The sequence below is a fragment of the Hoplias malabaricus genome, chromosome 1, assembly GCF_029633855.1.
Source record: "Hoplias malabaricus isolate fHopMal1 chromosome 1, fHopMal1.hap1, whole genome shotgun sequence".
In the NCBI taxonomy this organism is placed as follows: Eukaryota; Metazoa; Chordata; class Actinopteri; order Characiformes; family Erythrinidae; genus Hoplias; species Hoplias malabaricus.
The window spans coordinates 42,612,292-42,637,952 of record NC_089800.1 but is presented as its reverse complement, the minus strand read 5'-3'; the positions used below and the strand labels follow the sequence as shown (position 1 = coordinate 42,637,952).

The following is a 25,661-nucleotide window of genomic DNA, read 5'->3' as shown; positions in this document are numbered from 1 at the left end:
TCAGTGGAGCGCGTGGAGTAAACTTGTTTGAAGGCGCATTATTCATCGGCTGGGTAATGTATTCTTCCAGCAGAGTGCGAAGAGTGGGGCTCGGCGGTTTGAGAGCAGGGCCGGCGTGAGGTACCTCACGCAGCACAATACGGGAGAAAGAGCATGCATAATTGAAGACTAATTAGGAAGAGAGCACTTGTTTGTCGACACCTATAAATATACAGTAATACGGGGGCAGCTTCTGCACTGAAGCAGCTACAAATGCAGCTAACACTCAGTGTAACCACCAGGCCTTTATTTCACATGTGAGATCTTACTATGGCATGGGATATAGCTTACACTGCAGAATGGGACAGTGGGTGAGGATTTATGGGGGACCAGAGGTCAGAGAAACACTAATAATTTTAGAAAAGCATGTTTTATATGTTGACTGTCTGCAGTTCTTGAACTAGGGATTGGGGAACCATTTCAGAGCCAAATGCCTCAGGTCCACAGGTCACTACACAAAAGACATGAGACGGTTCCACAGTAAGCCACAGTAAAATGCCCGTCAGTTAGTATTACCATTTCAGTGCAAAGTCTCGTGATTACCACAGTTTGAAAAACTCTGGTAAGTTTCAGTGTCAGCCAAAGTTACAAACAGTCTCTGGGTGTCAGGGGAAAACAAGGCACAGTGACAGAGCCATAGTGGTGTGCCCAATCTCACCTCCCCATCCAAATTTCACACCCAAGGACCCTAAAAACCATGGGAGGTGAAATCAGGACGATGGTGAGACTGGGCACCACACCGGAGTGAGTGAAGACCAAGGAGTAAGCTAATGGACTAACTCATCCTGATTGAAATGTGCTGGTTTAGTCATTTCCCTTCGCATTTTAACGACAAACAAGGTGTTTCATGCAAAAAAGAATGTGCTGTAGCCTTTTCCACCTTTAATGGTCCAGGGCTCCATTTAACCTTAAATGGCACTATAATCATTTTCAACTGCTTTTTCCCCTACCTTAAGCTCTGAGGAATTTCTGAGAGTCCTTCTACCTTTAACAGAGCTTGGTAACACTCTGCCACCAGTATCAACGTCCAGTTCCAACTTAAATGGTTTAATATAGCCTATATTCAAATGCCTCTTAAAGAAATATGCCTCTTAAAAAGGACCTTAAATTTGTCAATGGTGAAGAAAAAACAAAAACAACAACAACAAAAAAGGTTATAAACATATAATTACTGATTAACTGTTAAACAAAACCTAACACACTTTCATTATCTTGGTCTCACATGGTGACTTTTACAGATTTACTTTAAAAACAAACTACAAGACTGCAGTGTTATTTTTTAATTAGGTCTACTTTGTTTAAACTTTATTTAAATGAGTACATAGTGCAGCTAATTGTATTTGTGTTGTTCAAAAAACTTGCGGAAATGGTGTCAGTGAATGTATCAGTGCTTTTTGAACTTTGAGTCATAACCATGATCATTTTAGCCGCTCCAACTGTATTATTAAATATTCATATCGTTTCATGTCTCCTACATAAAACAAGCATTTTGTTTGATTAAGGCCATGAGTGACAGAATGGTTTTTCTCACTTCTGGTTTTGTTTTCATTAATTCTTATGTATGGTTTGACTGCATTCTGCTGAGTGCAGCATGCAGAAAAAAAAAAAAGACTGGATGTCAAGCACTTCTGAGGCACTTCTGGGACACTCTGCTGCACTGCACACGCTGTAAAAACTAAAACAGCAAGATGTTCCACGTTAGAGGCACACTGAGGTAGTAAGCGTGAAACAGGCTATAGAAGTTGCTGTTATCTGTGGCAGTATCAGAGGTGTGGTGTAATTTGATACTGAGCTCCCAGAAGGAACTGCAGTAACTCTACCTAAAGTGCAAGATCAAAACTTTAAATCCATACCACGTTTGAATTTCTTTACATATTGTCTTATTGTGGAAAACATCGTGTTGTACATTCATGTCCTCAATTTTAACTTCAAAATAATTATGATACAACAATAATAATAATGGTAATAATAATAAATATTTCCAATACATGCGTAGTCTCACACAGACAAAATCTCATTGCTGTTCAATTAAAAACAACTATCTCCTAAAACAGTAACAGTAACAGGAGAGGGAAAAAAAAACTTTTTAACATTCAGTGAATGTCAGTGTAAAAAGCTTTTATTCCAAGTAATTTTCAAGCATTTGTATTGGTCCCGTCATCATGCGAAGGACAGCTGTTATGTTCAAATGATGTTGTTAAGTAAAAATCCACAAAGATGGAGGTGCATGTTTTTTAATTGGAGAGTGATGATATGCAATAATAATGTACCCACTCATGATGTATGCATTCACATAGATATCAGAGCAGAAGATCTGTAAAAACATATACATAGACTAATGTGCATGTAAAAACACCCTACACTAAATGGCTGTGGCTTTCTGGACACCTGCTCTTCCAACCTCTAAGGATTAGAGGCTGATTAGCTTCAGCCATAACCTCATGATGAGGTTAGGTCCCTAAGCTGATGGCAGACTCATCTAAAAGCATATGCATAGAGCTCTATCACTCCAGACAACGCAGTTCTATTGCTCCACAGTCCCCTTTGGGTGGGGGGGGGGGTCGGGTCTAGTGCAGTCCTATTCAGACGTGCAGCTGTTCCAGAGAGTCTCTACAAACTACTGTCTTCATTTTGTATAAGGGGATTCCACAAACATTTGGACACAATGTATCAAGTTTAGATTTGAGTCACATAACTACATGCTATCTTTATAGCTGTAACAGCATGTTCTCTCTCAGCGTGAGGGTCATTATATCTGAAGAACTGCAGCTCTCTCCAATATAATTTGACAGTACAGATACAGCTATTGCCCACACATTTTAACCCAGTAATATTTGCAGTTTCGTAGCCCAAATCTACTTTGTTTTAAACAAACTTAAACATATGACTGAAATGTAGTTACTTTTTTATATTACATTTTCTTAGTAATAATTCATTTCTTCATTTCAAATATAAACAAGCAAAGGAATAATACCCTTAATTAAAATGGGTTGCATATAATAAATGATAACACTATGAATATATTCATCACCAGAACAGTATGTGTGGCATCAAGTACCCACATGAAATGACATGGCAAACTGGGAGGTATGATGTGTACAAGCCTCCTGCATTGGGCTGTGGAGCAGTGGAAGCATGTTCCCTGGAGTAAAAGGTATTGGAGCTCCAATACTTGTGGTTAAAGTTGGAGTGGTGTTTGTGATCCAGAACTCATCCTACCACCACTGTACCTGACCTCACTCATGTTCTCACACAGTAGTCCTCTAACATCCAGAGTGAAGCTTTTCTAGAAGAGTACAAGCTGTTAGAGCAGCAAAGAATAAACATTGCAAAAGATGGCCATAAAGCATAAGTTACTACCCTCATACTGTAATAATCCTAAATAAAAGCCTTATTGAGAATCCAAGGCATAAATGTAACCCTCACCCTGTCCCTTAGTACTTACATGAATTAAATCTGAGGCTGAAACTGTACTAGTGCAATCCATCTGTAAGAGCCAGGCAACACAAACCCACTGGGGCCAAACAAACTACTGGGATTCAGTCTGGGCTTGAGCTGAGTTTTCATGTTCAATATCAGGCTCAAGTCACGTCCTGGATTTAATTTTTTATTTTTATTTCTTTTTTCTCTCTCAATAAGTGAAGGAAAACTCACCATTGATGGAATTAAAAAAAGCTTGTTAAGCATAAAAGGTTTACAACTCTATGACAATAAAAACACTGCTTGAGTGCAATGTAGCATCAGTATTCCAATGATGGTAGCAGGAGGACTATAATGTTTTATTATAATAATGCCATTGTGATATCCTACAGAAAAGCTGTGTAAAACCATGTCTGTGATCATCTATATCCCTCTATTTCAGCAGGTTCAGGTCGGGTTCAGATTTAAATTTAGCAGAAAAACTCAGGTCTGGTTCAGGTCTGAAAGGGATGAGTCAGACTCAGGATTTCGTGCCTGAGTAGAATGCATACATCCGTCCTGCAGTTACACTGCTGTTAATGTGTTGTTAATGTGTAATTAACAGGTCTTACGGACAGAAAGTGGCTGCTGTTGTAGTTTATGCAATGTAGTTTGTACAGTGAGACAAAATTTGAATTCAAACCTGTTTGCAAAGATGATAAACTAGATGTACATGTAATTAACCACATACATAGCAATGTAATTAACAGTGTAATTACAAAAATTTAAAATTAAAATTGTGTTTGATCAATACTCATTCAAAATATGTTGTATATATATAGTACTGCAATAACAAATTACAATATTGTAATAACTGAACCTCTAGGCTTTATTAAAATATAGTTGGAAAAGCTGAGCTTGAAGCCTCACAGAGTGCCTTCAAACATAAAAAACACTGAAAGGACAGATAACACGTATCATTTTCCCATCAGTGTTATGTTCATTTGTCCACTATTACAGTTCACAAATGTGATTGTACTTCTTGTCCCAGATTTATGGAAGTGGGAGGCTTGAATCCCCAGCTCTGTGTTGTGTGGTAATGATGGTAATGATATGAATGATGCTTGGGTAATATGTTCTGGGCTACAACAGAGAAGCAGAGAAAGAGCCAGCACTCACCTCTTTCTCTCCGCAGATATTGCTGATGATGGAGTTGGACGCCGGGCTGGCAGAGGGGCCGAGGACTGCCACCACCCCCTTAGACATGATCTGGCACACTGTCAGTGAACAGCAGAAAGAGCAGCAGTCACAAACTGTAGCCAGACCTCGTGATCTGGCTGCACAAACACACGCTAATGACGACATTAGCAGAGACGTTTCAATATGAAAGCTTGTTTTACGATACTGACCCTCAAAGCTGTATCATCAGATGTCTACACCAGCTTGGAGGGTTGGACAAAATAATGATAGGTGATTTTTACCATCATAAGCTGCACTACACCTGACCTTTGTGGGGAAAGTGTGTGTGTTTTCAGTTGTAAAAACAGAACTGCATGTATCATACAGCATATAAAAATGTGTAGATGCTATTTATAACCAGTGAATTCAGTGACTTCAGGATGCACTAAGCGGACACAAAGCAAATGCACATGACCTTAGGGTCACCATGCCCAAGGAAGTACAAGCAGATACTGCAGAGAAAAGTGTGACAAATGACTGAATAATACCCTTGAATTCTGAAGAATCCTTCTATGTGCTGGTGTCCACTCTATTTCTTAACAGATTAATTTAGTGTAAACAACGAAGACCAGTAGAGTAGCTTCATGAGCTGCATTATAGCTGTTTTTCCCCTTCCCCATTTATTTCTGCACAGATTATTTATACCTTTTACATCTTAAACTGTTAATTTTGGCAAATGTTGAACAAAATCACTGCCCTCATCATTTCAGTTCTCAGTTCTCAAACAGGTAGTGTGCCGTTGCATGTTTCCATATGGTTCACATTTACAGATATAGCCACATATTAGAAGATACACGTGTTCTGCTGGGATCTGATGCTGACACTGGGGCTGGGTGGATGCTATCTGCACTTATTATTCATCCAGCCTCAGAAATGATAAGCTACAAGCTATGACCAAAAAAAAAAAAGATAATTACACAACATTCCACATAAACCTCAGAAGACTCCAAATATAGAAGCAGCGACTTTGACATGAGTCAGATCAGTTCTCTCGTTCACAGCTACACATACGAGCACATTCATTGTGTATATATACTCACACACACACGCACACACACACACACACACACACACACACACACATCAGATACACAGCTGAATCATAATTAATATGTGGTTATGAAACAGGTATCATTTAAACTACATGTACGTACAGAACATCTGGTTATGCTCCTAAACTGTCCAGTGTGAGCAAAAGGACAGCTCTTCATGTGGTAAACGCATTCAGAATTAAAGTCCATTTACATTCCGTCCAGTGTATTTTCATTTTAAATTGAAGGATTTTCAAATGAAAACAGTTTCAAAGCACTGTCATTTTCTAAACAATATTGTGAAATATGTCAAACAGTAAAAACATGTCAATTTTCTTAATCCAGTTTCTAGTCAAAACAAAAAAAAAAACAGAGAAGAGCTTTATTTGTGTCATGTCTGAATGAAGCTGTGATCATCTGAATTATTAAACTCATGTTGTGAGCTCTCTGTTTGCCTCCCTGTAGAGCCCATGTTTGCAAGCGACCTCCTGCAAGTTCCTGCTAGGAATGAAGGAGACTTTCATGCAGACATCCAGCCTGTGTCACATCTGAAGGACAATTTATCTTTAATCTTTATCTTATAATCTATTTTTCACAGATAAACATTTTGAGAAAAACACAGGTCCGATTGTAATACAGCAGGCATGAATTCTGTTCTGTCAGGTTAGACTGGGTTGCACTGCCAGGTATGAGATATGTAACAGATTTCAGCACCACATGTAACATCAGAACTGTTCACAATGACACACAGAACACTGTAGCTGCGTCTCAATTCAGGGGCTGCATCCTAGATCCTACACTTAAATGGGACAGACTACTTTACAGTGGATTTCCTGTTTTTCTGCTGTTACCGTCACTAAATGCCACTCTTGTTCTCTCCTGGAGGCTCATGGGTCTTAAAGACAGGGGCAGAAATGTTCATGTAATTGTTTTTCTCTATAATTGTATTATAGTTGATTTCACCGAAAAGACATCATGAATAAATAAACAAATAAATCATAATTTGAAACGAATACAATCGTTGTGATTGAATGGTCTACTGCTGCATTTACTGTTATAACACCTTTGTGGCTCTATATGCTTGTTTTTTATAGTGATAATAATCAGTGCACCCTTTACAAATATTCTCTCTCTGCTCCTTGTCCTTCTCTTTTCTCCAGTGTGCTTTCCTCGCAGTAGTTATACTACACAATACACATAATGGTAATTGTTAAAATAAACAGGAATCATTTAAGTCAGTGATTGTGTAAAATGGAAAGGCTATGTTAGTAACCACCAGAGCTTTCTGAAATGAACAGATCTCAGTAGTACTCCCTATAAACCATTTTTTACAGAAATAATCACTATGTGATCTGCTTCAGTTTCAGCCGCTGTGCATTTACCTCAGACCAGTGTCGTTTAACATCGTGGAAGATAAACGAGAGATACAAGTGTTCATTTATAGATAACTACTACATTTCCCTACTGTTTAATAAACTGCATAAACAAAGGAAACGTTTGATTACATTTTCCTTCTTAATATTTGTATCATTATTAATTTGAGGCTGAGTACAGTGCGTTTAAAACCCTGTTCACTCCTCTGCTGACGTTGGGATATCTTCGCTGGTGAAGGATAGTCCTGTTGCATTCTTCGTTTCATGGGAAAAGAAGGACACCTCTGAAGTGGGACAGTCTAGTCGCACCACTGTGACGTAGTCAGTCTACCAAAGTGTCCTTCAAAATAATGCAGCCCCTGAATTGAGATGCAGCTTGTATCATTGTGTACAATCTACAGGAAAAGAGCAGATGAAGGCCACTTTTACATGCTGTCTGAACATAGCCAAGACACAGTATGTAACTGAGCGTTTGTGCTGTTTAGTGTAGTGTGGAAAAATGGAAGCCAGTGACACAAATGAAAAAAATGGATCAGTGAGGAAAAGAAGAAAGAAACAAAGTCATGATCAATCAGATTTGACTATGTATATCTATATAATAACTGACACGTGAAAAAAAAGTGTGTTCCAAAATGACAGTGGCAGTGGAGGGGAGAAGAAAAGTGGAGGAAAACAGCAATGTTTGTTTCTCCTTCCTCCACACGAGTTCTTCTCTAATCTCCACCACCACTGCAGCAGAATGACAATTCAGGTGGGTTTATAATCCCCCTCCTTTAATTAAGACTGTACGGGCAGTGTAGAGAGCCTCAGAGTCTGACCAAAATAAAAAAAGGGATAAGGCGGGGGGGAGAGAGAGAGAGAGAGAGAGAGAGAGAGAGAGAGAGCATATGCATCAGAGAGATAGGCTGAAAGAGTGAGATAGAAACTGTGGAAAAGAGTGAAAGAGAGAGAACTAGGGGCACAGAGGAAGATAAACAATGATGAATGAAAAGAGAGAGAGAGAGAGAGAGAGAGAGAGAGAGAGAGAGAGAGAGAGAGAGAGGTGGGTTCGTGGGGAATAGAGAGGGTGCTGAGAAAGTGGGTGAAGCCAAGCAGAGCATGGAATTCACGCAGTCTAAGACGGGAAATTAGAGGAGCAGTGAATCAAATGATTAATAAATAATCCTTTAATCACCAATGAAAGAGCGCTCGTGCTTTCCTCTCTCTCCTACTGGTGTAGGAGCCTCTACACAGCCCTATACAAACACACACACACAACTGCCCTTATCTCTCTCTACAGCAGCCAGACTGTACTCAAACACCTATTACAACAGACCAGTTAACACCTGCTGCTTTCATACACCCTGAGCATCCCTTACAGAACAGCCCCATCCGTCTGACATGAGAATGACCACGTTCTTTAATCACATTGCTTATAATCTTCAAATAAATGTGTCAAATACAGCAACGCTACTGAGTATGACAGGCGTCCTAATAACTTCATTCAACCAAATGAAATTAGATACAGCAGGTTTAACTGCAGTACAGAAATATACACACACAGTATATTGCCAAAAGTATTTGCTCGTCTCCCTACGCATGCATATGAACTTGAGTGACATCCCATTCTTAATCCATAGGGTTTAATATGATGTTGGCACACCCTCTGCATCTATAACAGCTTCAACTCTTCAGTGGAGGCGTTCCACAATGTTAGGAGTGTGCTTATAGGAATGTTTGACCATTCCTCCAGTGTTGAAACAACAATTGAGAAGTAATTGTAGACGATACAGATCACACACCCCTAGTGAGTAGGTACTGAAAATATGTGGTTCCAGGGACAATGTACCAGATATGCCTAATGGAGAAGGAAAAAAAAAAAGCTGAGTAGAGTCGATGACAGTACATACCATGCAGTGGAAAACACCAATAGAGAACAAATAGGCCTTTCTCAGTCTGTTTTCAATCTTAATGTAAAATGTTAGAGTTGGAGAATGTACCATTGAGTGCACACAGCCCATGCATGGAAACAAGGTGATAATAACTGTGGTTGTGATGTCCCTAAATAAATAAATAAATAAATAAATAAATAAATAAATAAATAAATAAATAAAAACATCGTTTAGAGATATCCTTCCATTCAGCCAACAGCCCATTTATCTATTTCAGCTCTGCCAATTAGTGTAGAAGTTCTGAGTGTTTCAGGCTGAATGAAGCACAATAGAGGGCAGTCAATCAGAACACAGCTCAGTGATACAGTCACAGAGACAAAACCTTCCTGTGTAATTCTAAGGGATAAAAGAGGTTGTAAACAGTCATTGGAAAATGAAATGTGACCTTGGGGAGATTCCTATCAGGATTGTAGGAACGCTCACAAGGGTCAGACCTGATGGTGTAAATCATATTTGAGGCAGATTTTAAACAGATGATGTTCAGGCATAAACATAGTCATGCAACTAAAGCCACAGATAACAGCCTCTACAGCTCTATGTTACACCATAACACAGATGGTCCAGGGCTGCAGAAACTAAAACGACACAGTGCAGAGTACAGGACAGAGGTCTTCATATCTGAACCTTGCATCTGGATGAACGTTCCAGGCCGGGATTTTAAAACGGCTCAGTGGCATGACAATATAACTGCAACTCATCACTGGCCAATGAAAAATATCCTGGAAAAGTAAATGGAAAAAGATTTTATTCCAAGTCGTTGGAGTATTTCTGTTGGTTTATTCATCAAGATATTTTCACACAGTGTGAAGGACAGCTGCAATGTTCAAATAATGTTCTAAACAAAAAATCCACAAAAATGGAGAACCTGCTTTTTGCTGGAAAATGACAAACTGCTAATGCACCAGCCTGGTCAGGTATAGCGTAATATCAGCCAGCCATTATACAATACCAGCCTGGAACCTGCATCACAGGTCTGGATTAATGGCCTCTGATATAGGGTTTCAGGCAGACTACCTAGAGACATGTTAGATTTCTAAGTGTGAAGGCGAATAAATGGTACATATCTAATCTGGATATAATCTAGATCCAGACCACTTAAAATGTCCATGTGTAAATGGGATGTAGGTTGCAAATTAGTCTATATTTTTTGTTTGTTTGTTTGTTTGTTTGTTTTGAAAAGTCTGTATGCATTTTTCAACCTGGGTCATCAGTTTATGTATGTTTACCTTCCATTAATTAGTTTTAGAAAATTCTCACATTAATACAGATGAAATATTAAAATTGTGTTATAGCAATAATAGAACATCTATAATATATACAGCAGATAAGAAAGAAAAGCGAATAAGTGTAAAATACAAGGCTGAAAATGTCCAGGTTTGGTTTCCACGTGGACTGCAGAGAGCTTTGAGTTTATTTATCAGATTGTGCCCTTTGATTCAGGAGAGGATAAATAGATCAGGTTTTAATCGTAATAGACGCAAACACATTTAATTATCTGCTGTAAATGTGTCTGGGCCCTGTGATGGACTGGTGCCCTGTCCAGTGTGTGTTCCTGTCTTGTGTCCAGTGGATCTGGGTGGGGTCCGGACCCACCTCTACACTGAAACGAACGAAAAGCTTACAGAAAATGAATGAATGAATGAATGAATGAACAATGTATGTGGTTAAAACTATATCAGGATACAACCCAAGAACTAATGTCCTAAACTGAGACTATGACACCCCAGCAGTGTGTTACACAAGCAGGTTCTGCCCTAGATCTACAGTGGCCTAATTGGATAACAAGTCAAGCATGAGTTTCATTGGTTATCTGCTTGTAGTTGGCAAGCAAGTGGTTGTGCTTACAGGTGTGTACGCCTCCGTTCAGTCAGCAGGACGTCCTCTCGAATCATTTCCTCTCAGCAGAGGTTGCTGCAATTATACAACTACACAGGCACAGATATGTCACGTTTGTTTTCTTTTTGACAGCTTCACGCAGTCCAAAGTAACTCAACTCCTTTATTGTGGGCAAAAAACTAAGCTGCCAAGGTGGACTTACTTCATTCAACAGCTTCTCTTTCAGCCCACATTTACTCTCAGCATTTACAGTTCTCCTCTATTTGGATATTGTCCGTACACACATTTAAAAGGCAAGTTTAACTGCAGTGTGTTTGGATAAGGGTTAGTTTACAGCTTGCATTAACATTAAATGGAACATATCCACCTTTACTTTGGCTGGATATAGCGCCTTTTATAACTGACGTTATCACAAAGCAGCTTCACATATTTCAGATTTTCATATATTCATCATACATTGATCAAATGAGTTCTGACATCAATGCCTACAGTAAACAAGGTTTCTCACCTGTTCTTATCAATGAACTACATACACACACATCAGGAGGAGCCATTTAGAACAGGCCATAAATCAGCTTTTGTGACTTCTGCAGTGGTCAGTGCCTTTCGGACACAAGAGAAAAATGTATAATACTGTGCATCCAATCTAAGTTCCTGTTCACACACTTGAATTCAAATAATGATTAAAAAATAAACACACACAGTTGTGTTTGTGTAAACTGTGTGTGTGTTTGTGTGTGTGTGTGTGTGTGTGTGTGTGTGTGTGTATGAGTGGGGGCGTTGGGGGGACGATGAAAGTTAGCTCTGGTTTTCCTCTCTGTCTGGGTGTGGCACTGATCCTATACTAATCCAATTTCTCCTTCTGTAAACCATTACTGAATGAATTGCAGCAGACACAGCAAAGTGAGAGATGGAGCATGGGAGAGGGAGAGAGGGGGGGGATAGAAACAGATAAAAGATTAAGAGCAAGGGATAACCGCAGAGAGCATTAGAGAGGCACAGGTAAGTAAATGGGACAAATACAATTTTGTATGTGTGTGTGTGTGTGTGTGTAAGAGATTGAGAGAGAGAGAGAGAGAGAGAGAGAGAGAGAGAGAGAGAGAGAGAGAGAGAGAGAGAGAGAAAGAATGTTAAATATATATTAGTGTTAAGGTACATTTATGGTTCACTTTAAATAACTTCTCAAAGGTAAAACAATAGTCAGAGAACTACAAACTGGAGGGCTGTGGGTTCAAATCCCAGGACTGAAAATACCTGGCTGTGCCCTTGGGCTAAGAACTTAACCTTAAACCCTCATCGTCCCTGGTGGCACTGCTCTGTTAGCGATGACGAGCTGCTCTCAGATTGAGCACAGACAGAAAAACTGTTCATACTGTGGCCCTGAAGGGCTTTTCTAAATGTTCTGTCCTTAGGATGATTTGTATTTGTCTATTTCAGAGCATCACTTTTTTAATAGAAAGATAAAAAAAGGATATATGGTGACGCTAATGTGAAACAGGATCCCCTGAGAAGCCTTTAGTTTAATCTAAGTGGAGATATAAGAGGAAAGAGTACACAGAATTCATTTGACTCAGAAACACAGTTTTTAAAAAAATGGCCTCTATATAACATCAACCACTACACTTTAAGACCTTTCTCCTCAGAGTATCAGAGAGAGAGAGAGAGAGAGAGAGAGAGTGTTTGTAAGTCTGTAGTCTCTCTGGCTGAGTGAATGGCTGGGAGGCTCCAGGCTCTTAATCGCCATCAACCTCAACAGCTGCGACTGCCGTAAATGAGAGCTCATTCTTGTCCTGATTCTACCGCTGTCTCCATTCATTCACAGCAATGAGTTTCACTCGGGTTTGATATCTCTGTCTGAGTGAGCCATTCTGCCTCTTTGTTTACCACTGCTTTCTTTCATTTCCTCATCTGTAGAGAAGCATTACTGATGTTAGGGATACTGAGTAAGGGATAGGATAACACAGGTTGAATGGCAGCAGCAGAAAACACGTTTGACAATGGTTAGAAAGTTTGATATATCCATACACCAGGATACGCTGCAGTTATTAGCAGCAATAAAGACATGCAAATCCCTACATATTTAAATTTAGTGTTTAATATGTCAAAAACACGTCACTGTTCAAATGTAGGTGTCCTAAAAATGGCTGCCATATGTAAGAGTAGCCAAAGTAGCCAAGTCCAAACTTTAATAAACAATCTGTAAAACACATCTGTAAATATTTGTCAAACAAACCCTCCATTTCAGATCAGTCCTCACAGCTATCCCAAGGATTACTGGGTTAGAATCGATATTGTCAATTGGATTCAGGTCCCAGGCCATGGTTTTAAAATATCTGACAGGTGTCACACTACAGCTACAACTGCTAAAATACCTGACTAGCCAGATACGGATACGGGGTCTTTCCCAAAAGCTAGTGAGGCTACATACAAAGTGTGTGTGCCTCCGACATGTAGGCTGTCCCAATTTTAGATACGTTAAATATGCTGCCTACTTATACCTTAATCTAGCTGAATTTTAAGGCAGCATTGAACCGTTCCTCAGCCGCGAAGGCAATCCCATGATGCAATGCCAGCAGAAGTCCTGTCTATTTTGCTCCTCTTCCAGAACATATATTTAAAATTCTGAAGAGCAGAATCCATGCTGAGTTGACGCTAGACGCTGAGGTAACTAAACACTGGTTGCATGCAGTGGGCGGGAACAAGCCTTGACACAATTACTCTCTAACTAGTACGTCTAAATAATCTGCCTGAGGATTATTTCTACTAAAACGCCTGCCTACGTAAACATCTGCCTACATAGTGCCTATTTAGGCAGCTCACTAGGTTTTAGGACAGACCTATTGTGTCATACTGGCCAGCCATTTTAAAATCCTGGCCTGGAACCTGAATCCAAGGTCCAGATTTGAAGACCTCTGGGTTAGAAGCTGCTGTTGTGTCCACATCGATATGTTCCTCATCCAAGGCTGCAGTAAAAATGCCTAGATGTTGCTGGTGAGCACCACTTTCATTACCAAAATAAGAAATGGTACACTGAAGCCTTAAAGTCAGAAAATGAACAGAACTATGCACAGGAACTGCAGCTGCAGTGTCCAGTTTTGTGTGGACTTCTGATATAGCCTCCAATGCCTGCTGTAGAGAAACTGTCACTAACACAATCAGGGATGGAAATGGCCAGGGTATAGTGTGTGATCCCTACGTTTGGGACTGTGTCTTGGTGATTAACGGAGTCAAATGCAATTTCTGCACTCAAAATAACATGGAATAGTCAAGAGCTGAGAGCATGAATGTTCTGTTCCTTCTTTATCTCTCACTTTCAGGGCCTCCAACAGTTTCAGCTAAAGCCGAAAGAACAAAATCACTTTAGCTCCACAGGTAGCTAAGTCTAAGTGAACTGTTGAAAAACACTTTTAATCGCAACTTAAACCTAAGTCCTTGAACCTCCTGCAGAAGTAGGACATTTTATTAGGAACAGTCTGGATAACAGACCCTGTTTTAAATCATAATATACCGGTTTATAAAATAAGAGGTTAATAGAAACACAAATTCTAAAAGTAAATTAAAAACAACTAAATGTAACTTTCAGGATTATACAGTTAAATACACTTAACTGCTAACAATAGAAGAAAAGATTTAAGATTTTTTTAGCTACTTGTTCCCTCCAGCTATAGAATGTAGTTCCATGGGGATTGGATGGGCAGAGCTTCCTACCCTATGACTTTCCATTGGCTAAAAGCTAAATCCAGTTGATATGCCTCTATTTGTTACATGTACACAATAATCATTTGACATGGTGCTGTTATGCAGGTCAACACTCTTGAAGGAAGACACTAACTAATTGACAATGCCATTATTTCAACTAACGAACCACCCTCCCAGACAGATCTAAGTCAATTCCAGACTGAGGCATTTCCAAAGATTCAACTCATTATCCAACACAACTATTGAGCCAACAATCACTATCAGCCTTTAACACAACCGGATATCATTACACATCACAGGTCAATTATGTCACTTTACAATAGTAATTAACTCTCACTGAAAGCTGATGACAGAGAACTGAAATTAAACACAAAGGTTATTATGCATTACATTTCAAAATTACCATTGTAATCACAATGCAATAATGTTTGCAGAACAGTCAGTAACTGAAGACCTTTATGGATTAATATAAAAAGTATGCATTGTATTATGAGCTTCTCTGTTCAATGCTTAAACCAAATCACAATCCATTGAGCTCTGAGCCAGCAGTGGCGCTAAATTTCAAGCCTCACAGCAACAAATGTTGCCATTTAATTAAATCGCTACTTATCTCATTAAAACCAAGGAACTAATAAAGCACCTTTTTAACTGTGTTAATATGTGTCTGTAGAAGTAGCCACTCTCAGAAAGGACCAGCAGTAACCAAGGCAACAAAAGCAGGCCCTGAGACTCGGGCCCACCAACACTGTGACTCTAGAGACATCAAAAGCCTGCACTGCTTTCTATTTTCAGCTGCTGCGAGTACACTGTTTACTACACATTCATTTGCCATTACATAAGAGCCCTTTTCTGGGATCTGATCAGAATTCTGCTGTCATAGTTCCCCATCGTGTGAAAGAGGACTGATAAGGTAAACTAATTTAGTGCTAAGCAAGAGGACTGTACAGGTTATAGTGCGTCATATGTGCATTTGTGTATGTTTTTGTCTGATAAAATTGGCTGATATTAAGGTCTAATTTAACATTATAGATGGAAATTCCCTCAGTGAAATATAATAACTATTACAACAAATGTCACGTGTTACAAACTAAATGCTTGTTTCTTATCTGTATTATTAAGGATCCATATCATGTAATACTGGATTTATAATTTAAAAAATACAATTATACAGTGAAACCTTGACTCACAAGTGAATCAACGTACAAATTGCCCAAGATATGAGCTGTCGCTAGTTCGATGTTTTGCTTTATGATGCGAGCTGAGGTCTGAGTTACAAGTGAGTGAGCTTACGCTACCTGCCACTAGGTAGCCCAGCAAGAGTTCAGTTCACACGGTTATCTTGCCATGCAAGCATCTGTGTCATATTGCTGTTTTTTTCACACTGTAGCATTAAGGGTGTAGCGAGTAAAGCCCAATTTATACTTCTGTGTTGTTCTACGTTGTACGCAACACATCGGACCATATGCCATTACCTACAAGTTAAGTGTTTAGTGTGCAGCGAGTAAGCTAAGTGATAAGTGAAAAGTAAACATCCCCCAACCTCCTCCACCTCCGGCTGGATCTTCATCAGATCTTCAGGGTAAATACCCTTAATAAAACTAGTTTATTTATTTACATTCTCTTTTATTATGTATTATTATATGTTATTTATAAATGACACATTTCTTATTTAAAAACAGTGGTGTGGTTTTTGTGGGACTGGAATGCATTAATAGTATTTCAATTTATTTTAATAGGGAGATTTAATTTGATATACGAGCAAATTGAGTTACAAGCTTGGTCACATAATGAATTACACTTGTAAGTCAAGGTATTACGCAATATTGGACAATATCTTAAAGGATTTAATGGCATTCAGCCACAAGCACATTTGTGAGGTCAGGTACTTATAATGGACAATTACTTGGATGATCACAAATAAATACCACTCACCTCATCCCAAAGGTATTGCATGGAGATTAACAACTCGACAGAACACAGTTCCACCACTCTACAGCCCAGTACTGGAGTATTTCATTGTCTTAAATCAAATTGACATTTGGATTTAACATTGTTACATTAAGTTTATGCACAGCAATTGTACAGAGCATGTATTTCATTTCCACTTCTGTTTTCTATGCAAATTATACAAGCTGTGTGTACACAAGCGAACATGGGCGCATGGGTAAACTAACTGAATTCACTGATTATAAGTGGTGCTTACACAAATGTGGAGTTAAAAAAACAAAAAAACAAAAAAACTATTGAGTCAGTCAAAACAGTTTGACCATATAAAATATCCCTGACTGGTGATATCAATTCAGTATCAGTGACAAAATCTGGTTTGAACCAGAGTTCTCTCGCTCCCTGCTTGGACTTACTGGTCTCTCCTGTCTCGTATTCACTGTCTCTCAGCAGCTCAAAGATGTCCACTTCCAGTTTGCCTGTTGTGGAGCGGTTACTGGAGCGGTTGATGCTGTCCTTTGCCAGAGTGATGGCCAAGCGCTCCCCCCGACTGCACTCCATAGGGTCATCAAGAATAGCAGCTGAAAACAGAGAGAGAATGTCATGTGTCTCCAGCACAACATACTCAGGCCAGAAAAGGCAGAATGACAAGTGAAAATAGGCTCCAACTAATCAAAATAACTTAACACTCTGCCAAGACATAGAAGGACATGATATATCTTTCTGTATGCTCATTGGTCTATATACTGCTGGGCCTGAACAGGTTAGGCTCATTGATTACCTAGGGAGGTATGATATATACATTGTATAGACTGATAATATTTGCACTTTTAATCTTTAATGAATGATATCATTTGCAGAGGATAAATACCGTATGAAATAATTTACATTTCTGCATATAATTCTCCCCGTATATTGCATTATGTATATAATTAATATAAAAGATAAACCATTGATCCATATCATATACCCATGACCTGCAGCAGAGTCAGGACTACACCATTATTTTGGAAGAGGCCCAAACAACAGCAGCAGGGGAATGTAATCTTAGGAGCATTTTGTCAATGACATTGATGGAAATTGTAGTCGACATCTCACATCTTTAGTGGTTTGAGTTTTTCCACTATACTGTCCATCTAATTGGAGAGATAATATAATTGATTCACTTGCAGTAACACATCCAAATATGTTTTATATGTTTTATAAATTCCAGAGTTTTCCCGGAAGCACTGCATGTAACGTTTGTCCCGGACTTTACACAGACTTTATACTGCTACAGCCACAGTAAAAGCTCAGTTTAAATTTAGAGTGAGCAGATGTGTGAACAGAGCCACTAATATCCCGGAGAATTCTCTGTATCTCCTGCACACACTGCAAAGTTGCTACCCAGTGCCTAAAGCAGATGAACAATTTTCTGCTGCAAGAGTGCATTGGACACCATGCTGTTGGTGCTTGTGTGAAAGGACCATTCCGGGATATCTCTATACCTCATAACCAAGAGTTCCTCTGGAGTAAATAGGCAAAAGAAACTTCAGTTTTTCTATTTGAAACCAAAATGAAAAGACTACTGTTGTGCTAGTGGGGGTTTATTTACACTGTCTTCACCTATGGTGAACAAAAAGGTACCTGTACAGTACTTTTCTTCTGAAAGGAGTGATTACATGGTTGTCAAACTGTTAACCATTTCTTTTTTCCAAATCTCTCCTTGAGGCAGCCTAATATTAATTAAAATCTATGCAGTACCTGGTTTGAGTGAATTAATACTTCATTAAATTTAATCAGGAGTGTTGGCTCTGGAACTTAACAAATTCATGTGATGGCTGGAGGCACTGAGGAGAAATCTGGATCCAAATATGCACTCTTCTCACTAGCTCGTAAGATGTCACCTACTTTGCTGAAGTTGTATTTACTTTAATGTTACATGGTGTCTTTACAAGCAAAAACACATTTGTTGCCAAGATAGATGATTCGGGTCCTGCTGAAGCACATGGTATTATCTTGCATATGAATCGTATACATATTTATAATTATCCTTGTATTATTTATATATGAATAATGAAGTGTTATACACAAATACATTACTGCCTTTAATAATGAGTTTCTCACTATGATGAATACATTTCAGGATGCAGGTGTCAGGTAGTGTTGCTGTCACACAGCTCCAGGGTTCTGGGGTTGCAGATTCGAGCCCTGCTCTGGGTGACTGTCTGTGAGGAGTTGGTGTGGTGTGTTCTACCCATGTCCAAGTGGGTTTCCTCTGGAGGCTCTGGTTTCCTCAATGGTCCAAAAACATGCTGGTAGGTGGATTGACGTGGATTCCCTAGGTGTGAGTGTGTGAGTTACTGTGCGTTGCCTTACAAAGGACTGGCGACCCCCGAGGGTGTGTTCCTGCTTTGCGCCCAGTGATTTCGGGTAGGCTCTGGAACCACCACGACCCTGAACTGGATAAGCGCTTACCAACAATGAATGAATTGCACTGTAATTTATATATCCACACAATACTTCTCTAAAACTGTACAGAATGAAGTGTGATAAAAGGCTGTGTAAGGCATGCAGTCGCTGAGGAAACAGTCCATGTTTATCTTTTTATTACCTTGATTTAAGTTTTGTTTCTAGTCATGTATGACTAGCATGTTAATATTCCAGCAGCTCAGAGAACACACACTATTTATATATATATAAAACCATCTGTCTTACTGCCTCAATAAATCTCACCATAGCAACACAGAGGAGTGAAAGAGAATTATCACTGAAATGTTTATTCTACACATGAATGGAGGTGATGGCTTTTGATATTATTTCAATGGCTGAGGCGCAATATTTCTTTCATATAACACTATGAAAGTGCGAGCTTTATATCGAGCCATTGACATCATGTAATAAAAAGCTGACACAATCCGGCACGCCGTCTAGACGGAGTGATTTCCTCAGCCCTGCTTTTGATTCCCAGAAGCTTTATCCCAAAACTAAATCTGCCGCGCCATTATAGGTGATGCGTGTCATTCAAAATCCAGCTCTCAGCTCTGTTTGTTTAGGTGTGATCCGTCAATATGCCGCCATGTCATGTGCCCGAGACTCTGTTGGCTTTTTTCTCCATGTCTAAAAAAACAAAAAAAGGACTATTGTTCAGAATCAGATGATGTACACTGTCTGGCCACCTGCTCATGGACACCTCCTCATCAAAATTGTCTTCAGAAATGGAGGGCGTTAGTAGAGAGGTTGACCCACTTGGCTGCAGTAAATTCCACCATCTGGGAAGGCTTTAGAATCAATTTCGAAACATTTCTGTGCAGATTTGAAGGCATTCAGCCACAAGCACATTGGCAAGGTCACATACTGATGTTGGATATATAGCTTAAGATTACAAACTATATTCAAAGTCATCCCAAGGGTTTTATACCCATCTGTGTTATATTCCATTACTGAGATTTTGGGCCCTTGTATAGTTCTATTTGTGCTGTCTTTTTGCCAGGCTACTCTTATAATGGACACCCTGTGTAATGCGTGAATTCAGCTGCTTTATGGTGCACTCATTGCTGACACAGGTGTTCAAATCCACAACAGTTTTTATAATGCTTTCAAGCATGGGCTAGCAGAGCGTAACTCCCCCAGCCCCCCGCAACGTGTTCTTCAGAGTTATTGCCGTACAGAACCTTTGGGATGAGTTAAAATGGTGCTGGTGATCCAGCTTCAATGCCTGTTCCGGTGGCTGAATGCAGTCAAGTCCTCAGAGATACGTTCAAATATATAGTGTAAAGCATTTTCAGAAAAACAGAGGCTGTTTACTACACCGTAGGTGGACAAACTCCCGGTTAATTCACACATTCATCTTCTGTAACTGCTTCATCTTGATCAAGGTCACAGTGCTTACAAAGCCTAACTGGAATTATTGAGCAGAAGGCAGAAACACACCCTGAACAGGGTTGCAATACTTTACAAGGCATCCCACACTCACACCTGTGGTCAATTTCACACAATCTATTCAACTCTAACATGTTTTTGGCCTGTGGAAAGAAACCAAAGCACACAATGGACACCCATGCAGACACAGGGAAAACACACCCATCTTCTCACAGACAGTGAACTGAGGTGAAGATTCAACCCAGGATCACACTACACACTTCCAATCGGAAGCAACTGATTCATATCCAGCAACAATACATTAGGGTATTTCTGTACTATTCATTAGTAATGTAGCCTGCTTAGAACCAACAAAACAATGACAAAGCATTTGCCCCTGCAGTTCCAGACTGACTACTCTTTGACAGTTTGGCAAAGCAGCAGCACAATTCTACTGGCTGCTGTGTCTCATGCTGTCAAACTGCACATTAATCACATTATAGAATGACAACATTGGTACAGAAAGAACTGTGGCTCATCAGAGCTCATAATTATTTAGTTGTGGGTGCAGCCTCATGATCTCTGTGGAATATCTGCCTGTACTGCTTTTCATATAAGTGCTCAGTGTGCAACACGCCACTGTTTGAATGAAAGACCTGCTCTGATTCTGATTAATACCCTGGTTTATGTCACTTAATAATCCAATAGAGTTCAGTGCTGCAGTGGGAATATTACATGTGCATTCACCACAGTGTACGGTGATCAGCTTACTAACTAATCAGCTTAGAGGAGTAAAACCCATTAAGTGGGGTAAAAACACAGTATAAAGCCTTGGGGCTTACTGATTTTATAACATAGTGACAAAACACTAAAAAGATCAAATCCAGTCTTCAAGAGATGTGTTAATGATAATGATCTCCTGCCAAGCAATGACTATTTGTAGAACATGGTACTCAGGCAATACAAACTCCATATTTAAGGACTCTACAAAATAATCTGCGTGCTTTACTTAGGTATACAAAACGAATACAAAAATGAATTCATGGGAAACACTGACGTAGGCACCTCTTCCAATGATAGACTTCTGGTAGGGGCACCCATTGCTGGCACAGGTGTGTATAGCTCTACAAACAAGCATTAACCAATAGAGAGGATGCTTGGGAAAATTCTCAAGAGTAGCTTTTAACAACTCCTGAATGAGTGGCTGTTAGTTTCTACTCTCCTTTCCTTCACTAAATAGAAAATTTCTGGCCCAAGGTCACTGCAAAAAATTTTCAAAAATTTAAACAACAGAACTCAATGAAGACCCAGTTACTACTGTGAGAGTGTCAGACTAATAATCAACATGATAAGAATGAGGGGAAATCAATCGTTCGTTCACAAAAGTTGTGGAAAACATTACTCTAGGACATTTGGATTGGATGAGTTTGTCAGGGTGACATCAGTAATAAACATTTTAACTGCCTCCTCTGTGATAAACTTGCACATTCTGACAGCAATGAAAACTAGAGGACGTCCGAGTTTCTGGATTAGTGTCTGGATTACAATCATATTTTCACATGATCATGAGCGAGGTTCTGGTTCTCAAATTGTACTATATGAATTTAAAAGTAGAGCTATGTACCCTCTAGCTGCCATTATAATCACACTTCTTATCAGTCTGCATGATCTCCTTTTTCTCACTGACTGTGTTTGATATTATTTCTCTCTTTTTCTGTTAATGCTCTCCCAGAACTTTTAACACCTACAGCAAGTTACTGGTTCAATAACTCTTACAATTTCATATTGTTTTGCTGCTCTGAAAATACTCTCTGAAAATACTCTGAAATTTCTGGGAGTATCTATGGAAATGCACACTCAAAGGCTAAATACGGTTCCGCAGCAGTGCCCGAACTGTCATTTTATCCAACGCAATATGAGATCTGTCTGAGATTTACATCCAGACAGGATTAAAAATATCAGATGAAATCTGATTTAAAAAATTAACTGAAAAACAGAAGGTAAATGAGCCTGTCATTTTCTCAGAGGATGTGAGAGAAGAAAAACATGGTCGATTCAGATGGAAATAAAACTACAGAGGACCCCCAGGACCCCATGGGCGGTTATAAGGTTTTAGTCACACAACTAGCTATGAACATTAAATATAACCTTAAAACACTTTCAGTTCATAATCAGTCAAGACTATTTTGGCCTCAGTTCTATTTGTAAGCTCTAAAATGTCATTGCATACTGCTACTGCATATAATATTTTCATATAGGTTACATTTCAAATAGTAAAATATAATCATATGAATTGCTGTTCTGTTCTGTATTCCCACAGTGGTGCTAACAGAAACAGAAGAAATAGGTGTAGCCTAATTATAACTATAGCTCCAACTAATCAAATCGGAATTAGGCTTTAGATGAAACGGGCCTGAAAATGTCATGGTTCCTAAAAGCTCTTGAAAGGCTTTTCTCAGGAACCCTCAGCCCATTTGGTTCCAGTTCCATTCACACCTGAGCCAAGTGATGTGCGCCCCACGGCTGCTGATTGCAGTCAGGCAGGTGTAGAGTTGGAATAGATCAACAATGTGAATGGCTGGGGGTCCCTGAGGACCTGAAACCAAGGGAAGGACACTTAAGAGTTTCAACAGTTATAAGAGTGGAAGGCTTGTTTCAACTTGTGGATAAACCACACACGAGCGTTGGTGTTCTAGTGGCAATTGCATTCACTCATGAAGGAATGAGGCCCATGCAGAGGTTTTCACACACACACACACACACACACACACACACACACACACACACACACACACACACACACACACACACACACACACAGACACACACACACACACACACTGTGAACAAAGACTACAAAGCCCAGAGAAGCATATCATCTAAGTGTGAAAAAAGACTCCATTACCTAAATGGGTTTAGTCTAGACTTACCTCTGCAACACCTCCAGGCTAGTGACTTAAATCAAACAAAGCCGCACAGGCTACATAGTTATATCTGAATTAAATAAAAAAAGATAGAAACAAAATCAAACCAAGGGCCATTAACGACAGCCATATGTTTCTCCAAGGTTTATTTAAAGATAATGAATTATAGTTTTGCCACAATGCTGTGAGTCAGAGCAGACTCACTTCATCTTTGTGGAGCAATTAGCACAGCTAGCCTCATCTCCCATCTTTAATATGCTTTTGGGAGAAAGTAATTAAATTACGATATACAGAAGTTAAATGGGGGCTAATGCACTTAGCAGGAGAAAACATAGATTTCTGTCTCCCCTGTGAACTTAATTCACAAGGGAATAATTACGACAGTATTTTAAAAAGGCGTTATGGCTTAAGGTACATTCATATCATAAGGAGTGCCCCATTCATTAAGGAGTTCGGCATCAGTAATAACTTTTGCTGCCACAGTGCTCAGGGTCAGTGCTTAATTGCCCTGGCACTGATGCATTTACATTGAAATGGGCAGCGGCGTTAAGGGAAGCAATAACCCTGACTCCTGAAGGCACTTGTAAAGGCCGCCTCCTTGCAACACTTCCGTCCACTTCGAGCTCCTTGGTAAAAGGCTCTGCTCCTCCTCCGCACTCTCCTGCAGCCCTGGGCAAATTGTTTTCTGTTCCTCCAGCACATGGGGAAAACCAAAGCTGGGCAATCTTCCCAGCCTCCAAACCCCACACCCCCCACCCTCCCAGCATTCGCAACAAAGAGCGCCAAATGGAAACATTGGCCCTCTGCTGAGTCCTGGGCTAGCGCTCCCGTCGCCAATCCAGCAGCGCAAATGCAGACATCAAACCATCACTCTGGGATTGCCAGAGCTGAGCAAAATCCCACCACCGGAGGGAATTACTAAAGGGGGCGGGGGGTGGCGGGGGGATTTGCTCTAAGACAAAGGCAGTCTGTTTTTTTTTTCAGAAGGTGCTGCAGCTGGCTGCGCGGTATGGGAGGCATGCATTCAATCTTGCTAACACGGATCGGCCGCCGACCCTTTTAGGGGAATCAATGAAGAGCAGTGGTGCGTGCAGAGTTGCAACACACAGTGTGTAACAGCCATGCACAGAAGGACTGGCTTATGGGACATGTCCTTCTGCTAACACACGTGAGCACACACACACTCACTTTAACACTTTACTTTAACAAGCTTTTTTAAGACACTGTAGATCTCAGACCACTGCAAAATTCTGCTTATTAATTCTCTACTGATGAATGATGTGAGGAGGGTCCATTTCACAAAGCAGGACTTGTGTCTTAGCCAGCTATTTTTAGGTTTAGTTCATTCATTCATTCATTATCTGTAATCGCTTATCCAGTTCAGGGTCACGGTGGGTCCAGAGCCTACCTGGAATTATTGGGCGCAAGGCAGGAACACACCCTGGAGGGGGCGCCAGGCTTTCACAGGGCAACACACACACACACACACATTCACTCACACACATTCACCTATGGACACTTTTGAGTGACCTAGAGCTGTGTGACTGCGACATTACCTGTTGTGCCACCGCGCCGCCCTTAGGTGTACTTCAACACGTTCCAATCATTTTTTGTCTCATTATGTTTTACCATGAGGCATCACATGCTGAATGCTGTTTGGAATTTCAGATCATAAGTCTTGGATCAATCAGGGTCAGCCATCTAAACCTTCTAGACCCAAAGAAACTGGATGAACTGAAAGTGTGCCTGCATTTGTAATGTATGGTCAAGCTAAAACATAGTGATGAATCCTTATTATGCCAAATATTCATAAGACAGACCACAGAATTTGCTATGTAAGACAGGGAATGTAGGGATATCCATAGATACTGGGGAACCAAGAGTACAATATAAGGACAAGGCAAAACAACACAAGCACGTTATAAAAGTAAATGCAGAAAGAGGGTAAGAAAAACAACTCGCAACAGGGAAAAGCAACAGAATGCACACAACCCAGACAAGGGAACCACAGGTTGTATACAGCATACATAAGTGCTTAAAATATGTCTGTTTTGGTAAATAAATGTACACAAGTGAAGAAATGGCTCTGTGAAGAAAATAAAATCAAAGTCTGTATCACTGTGTAATCATTAAAATGTGTCCGGTAAACAGGGTTTAACAATGCTATCCACTTGAAGGTGAGGTTTACAGCCTTCCTCTGTGATCTATTCTAAGTTTACAAGACTGTAAACTACCAAAAGCCTAACACTGTGCCCTGTGTTTATTCAGTGTGTCCTCTACACAATATATAATCACAACTGAATATATTCCACAAAAATATATCAGGGGAGCGACCAGGCAGTGATCAGTGTTGTATTATAGTATTGATCAATAATTTCGATCTGCAATGTTCTGCATTTTATTTTT

The 25,661-nt window shown here is 39.8% G+C and overlaps 1 protein-coding gene across 2 annotated transcripts in view; it reads right to left on the bottom strand.

Moving 5' to 3' along the window:
- Window positions 1–25,661, bottom strand: part of grik4 (glutamate receptor, ionotropic, kainate 4) — a 472,752-nt gene that overhangs the window by 193,419 nt on the left and 253,672 nt on the right. Inside the window, exons 4-5 of one of the 2 annotated variants that reach the window (XM_066662916.1) lie at window positions 16,908–17,072; window positions 4,618–4,715 (exon numbers count right to left, since the gene is read on the bottom strand). In XM_066662916.1, coding sequence (XP_066519013.1) covers window positions 4,618–4,715; window positions 16,908–17,072 — 263 coding nt within the window. Of the gene's footprint in view, window positions 1–4,617; window positions 4,716–16,907; window positions 17,073–25,661 lie in introns of those variants that run through there. The other variant, XM_066662922.1, reaches the window with a different exon arrangement.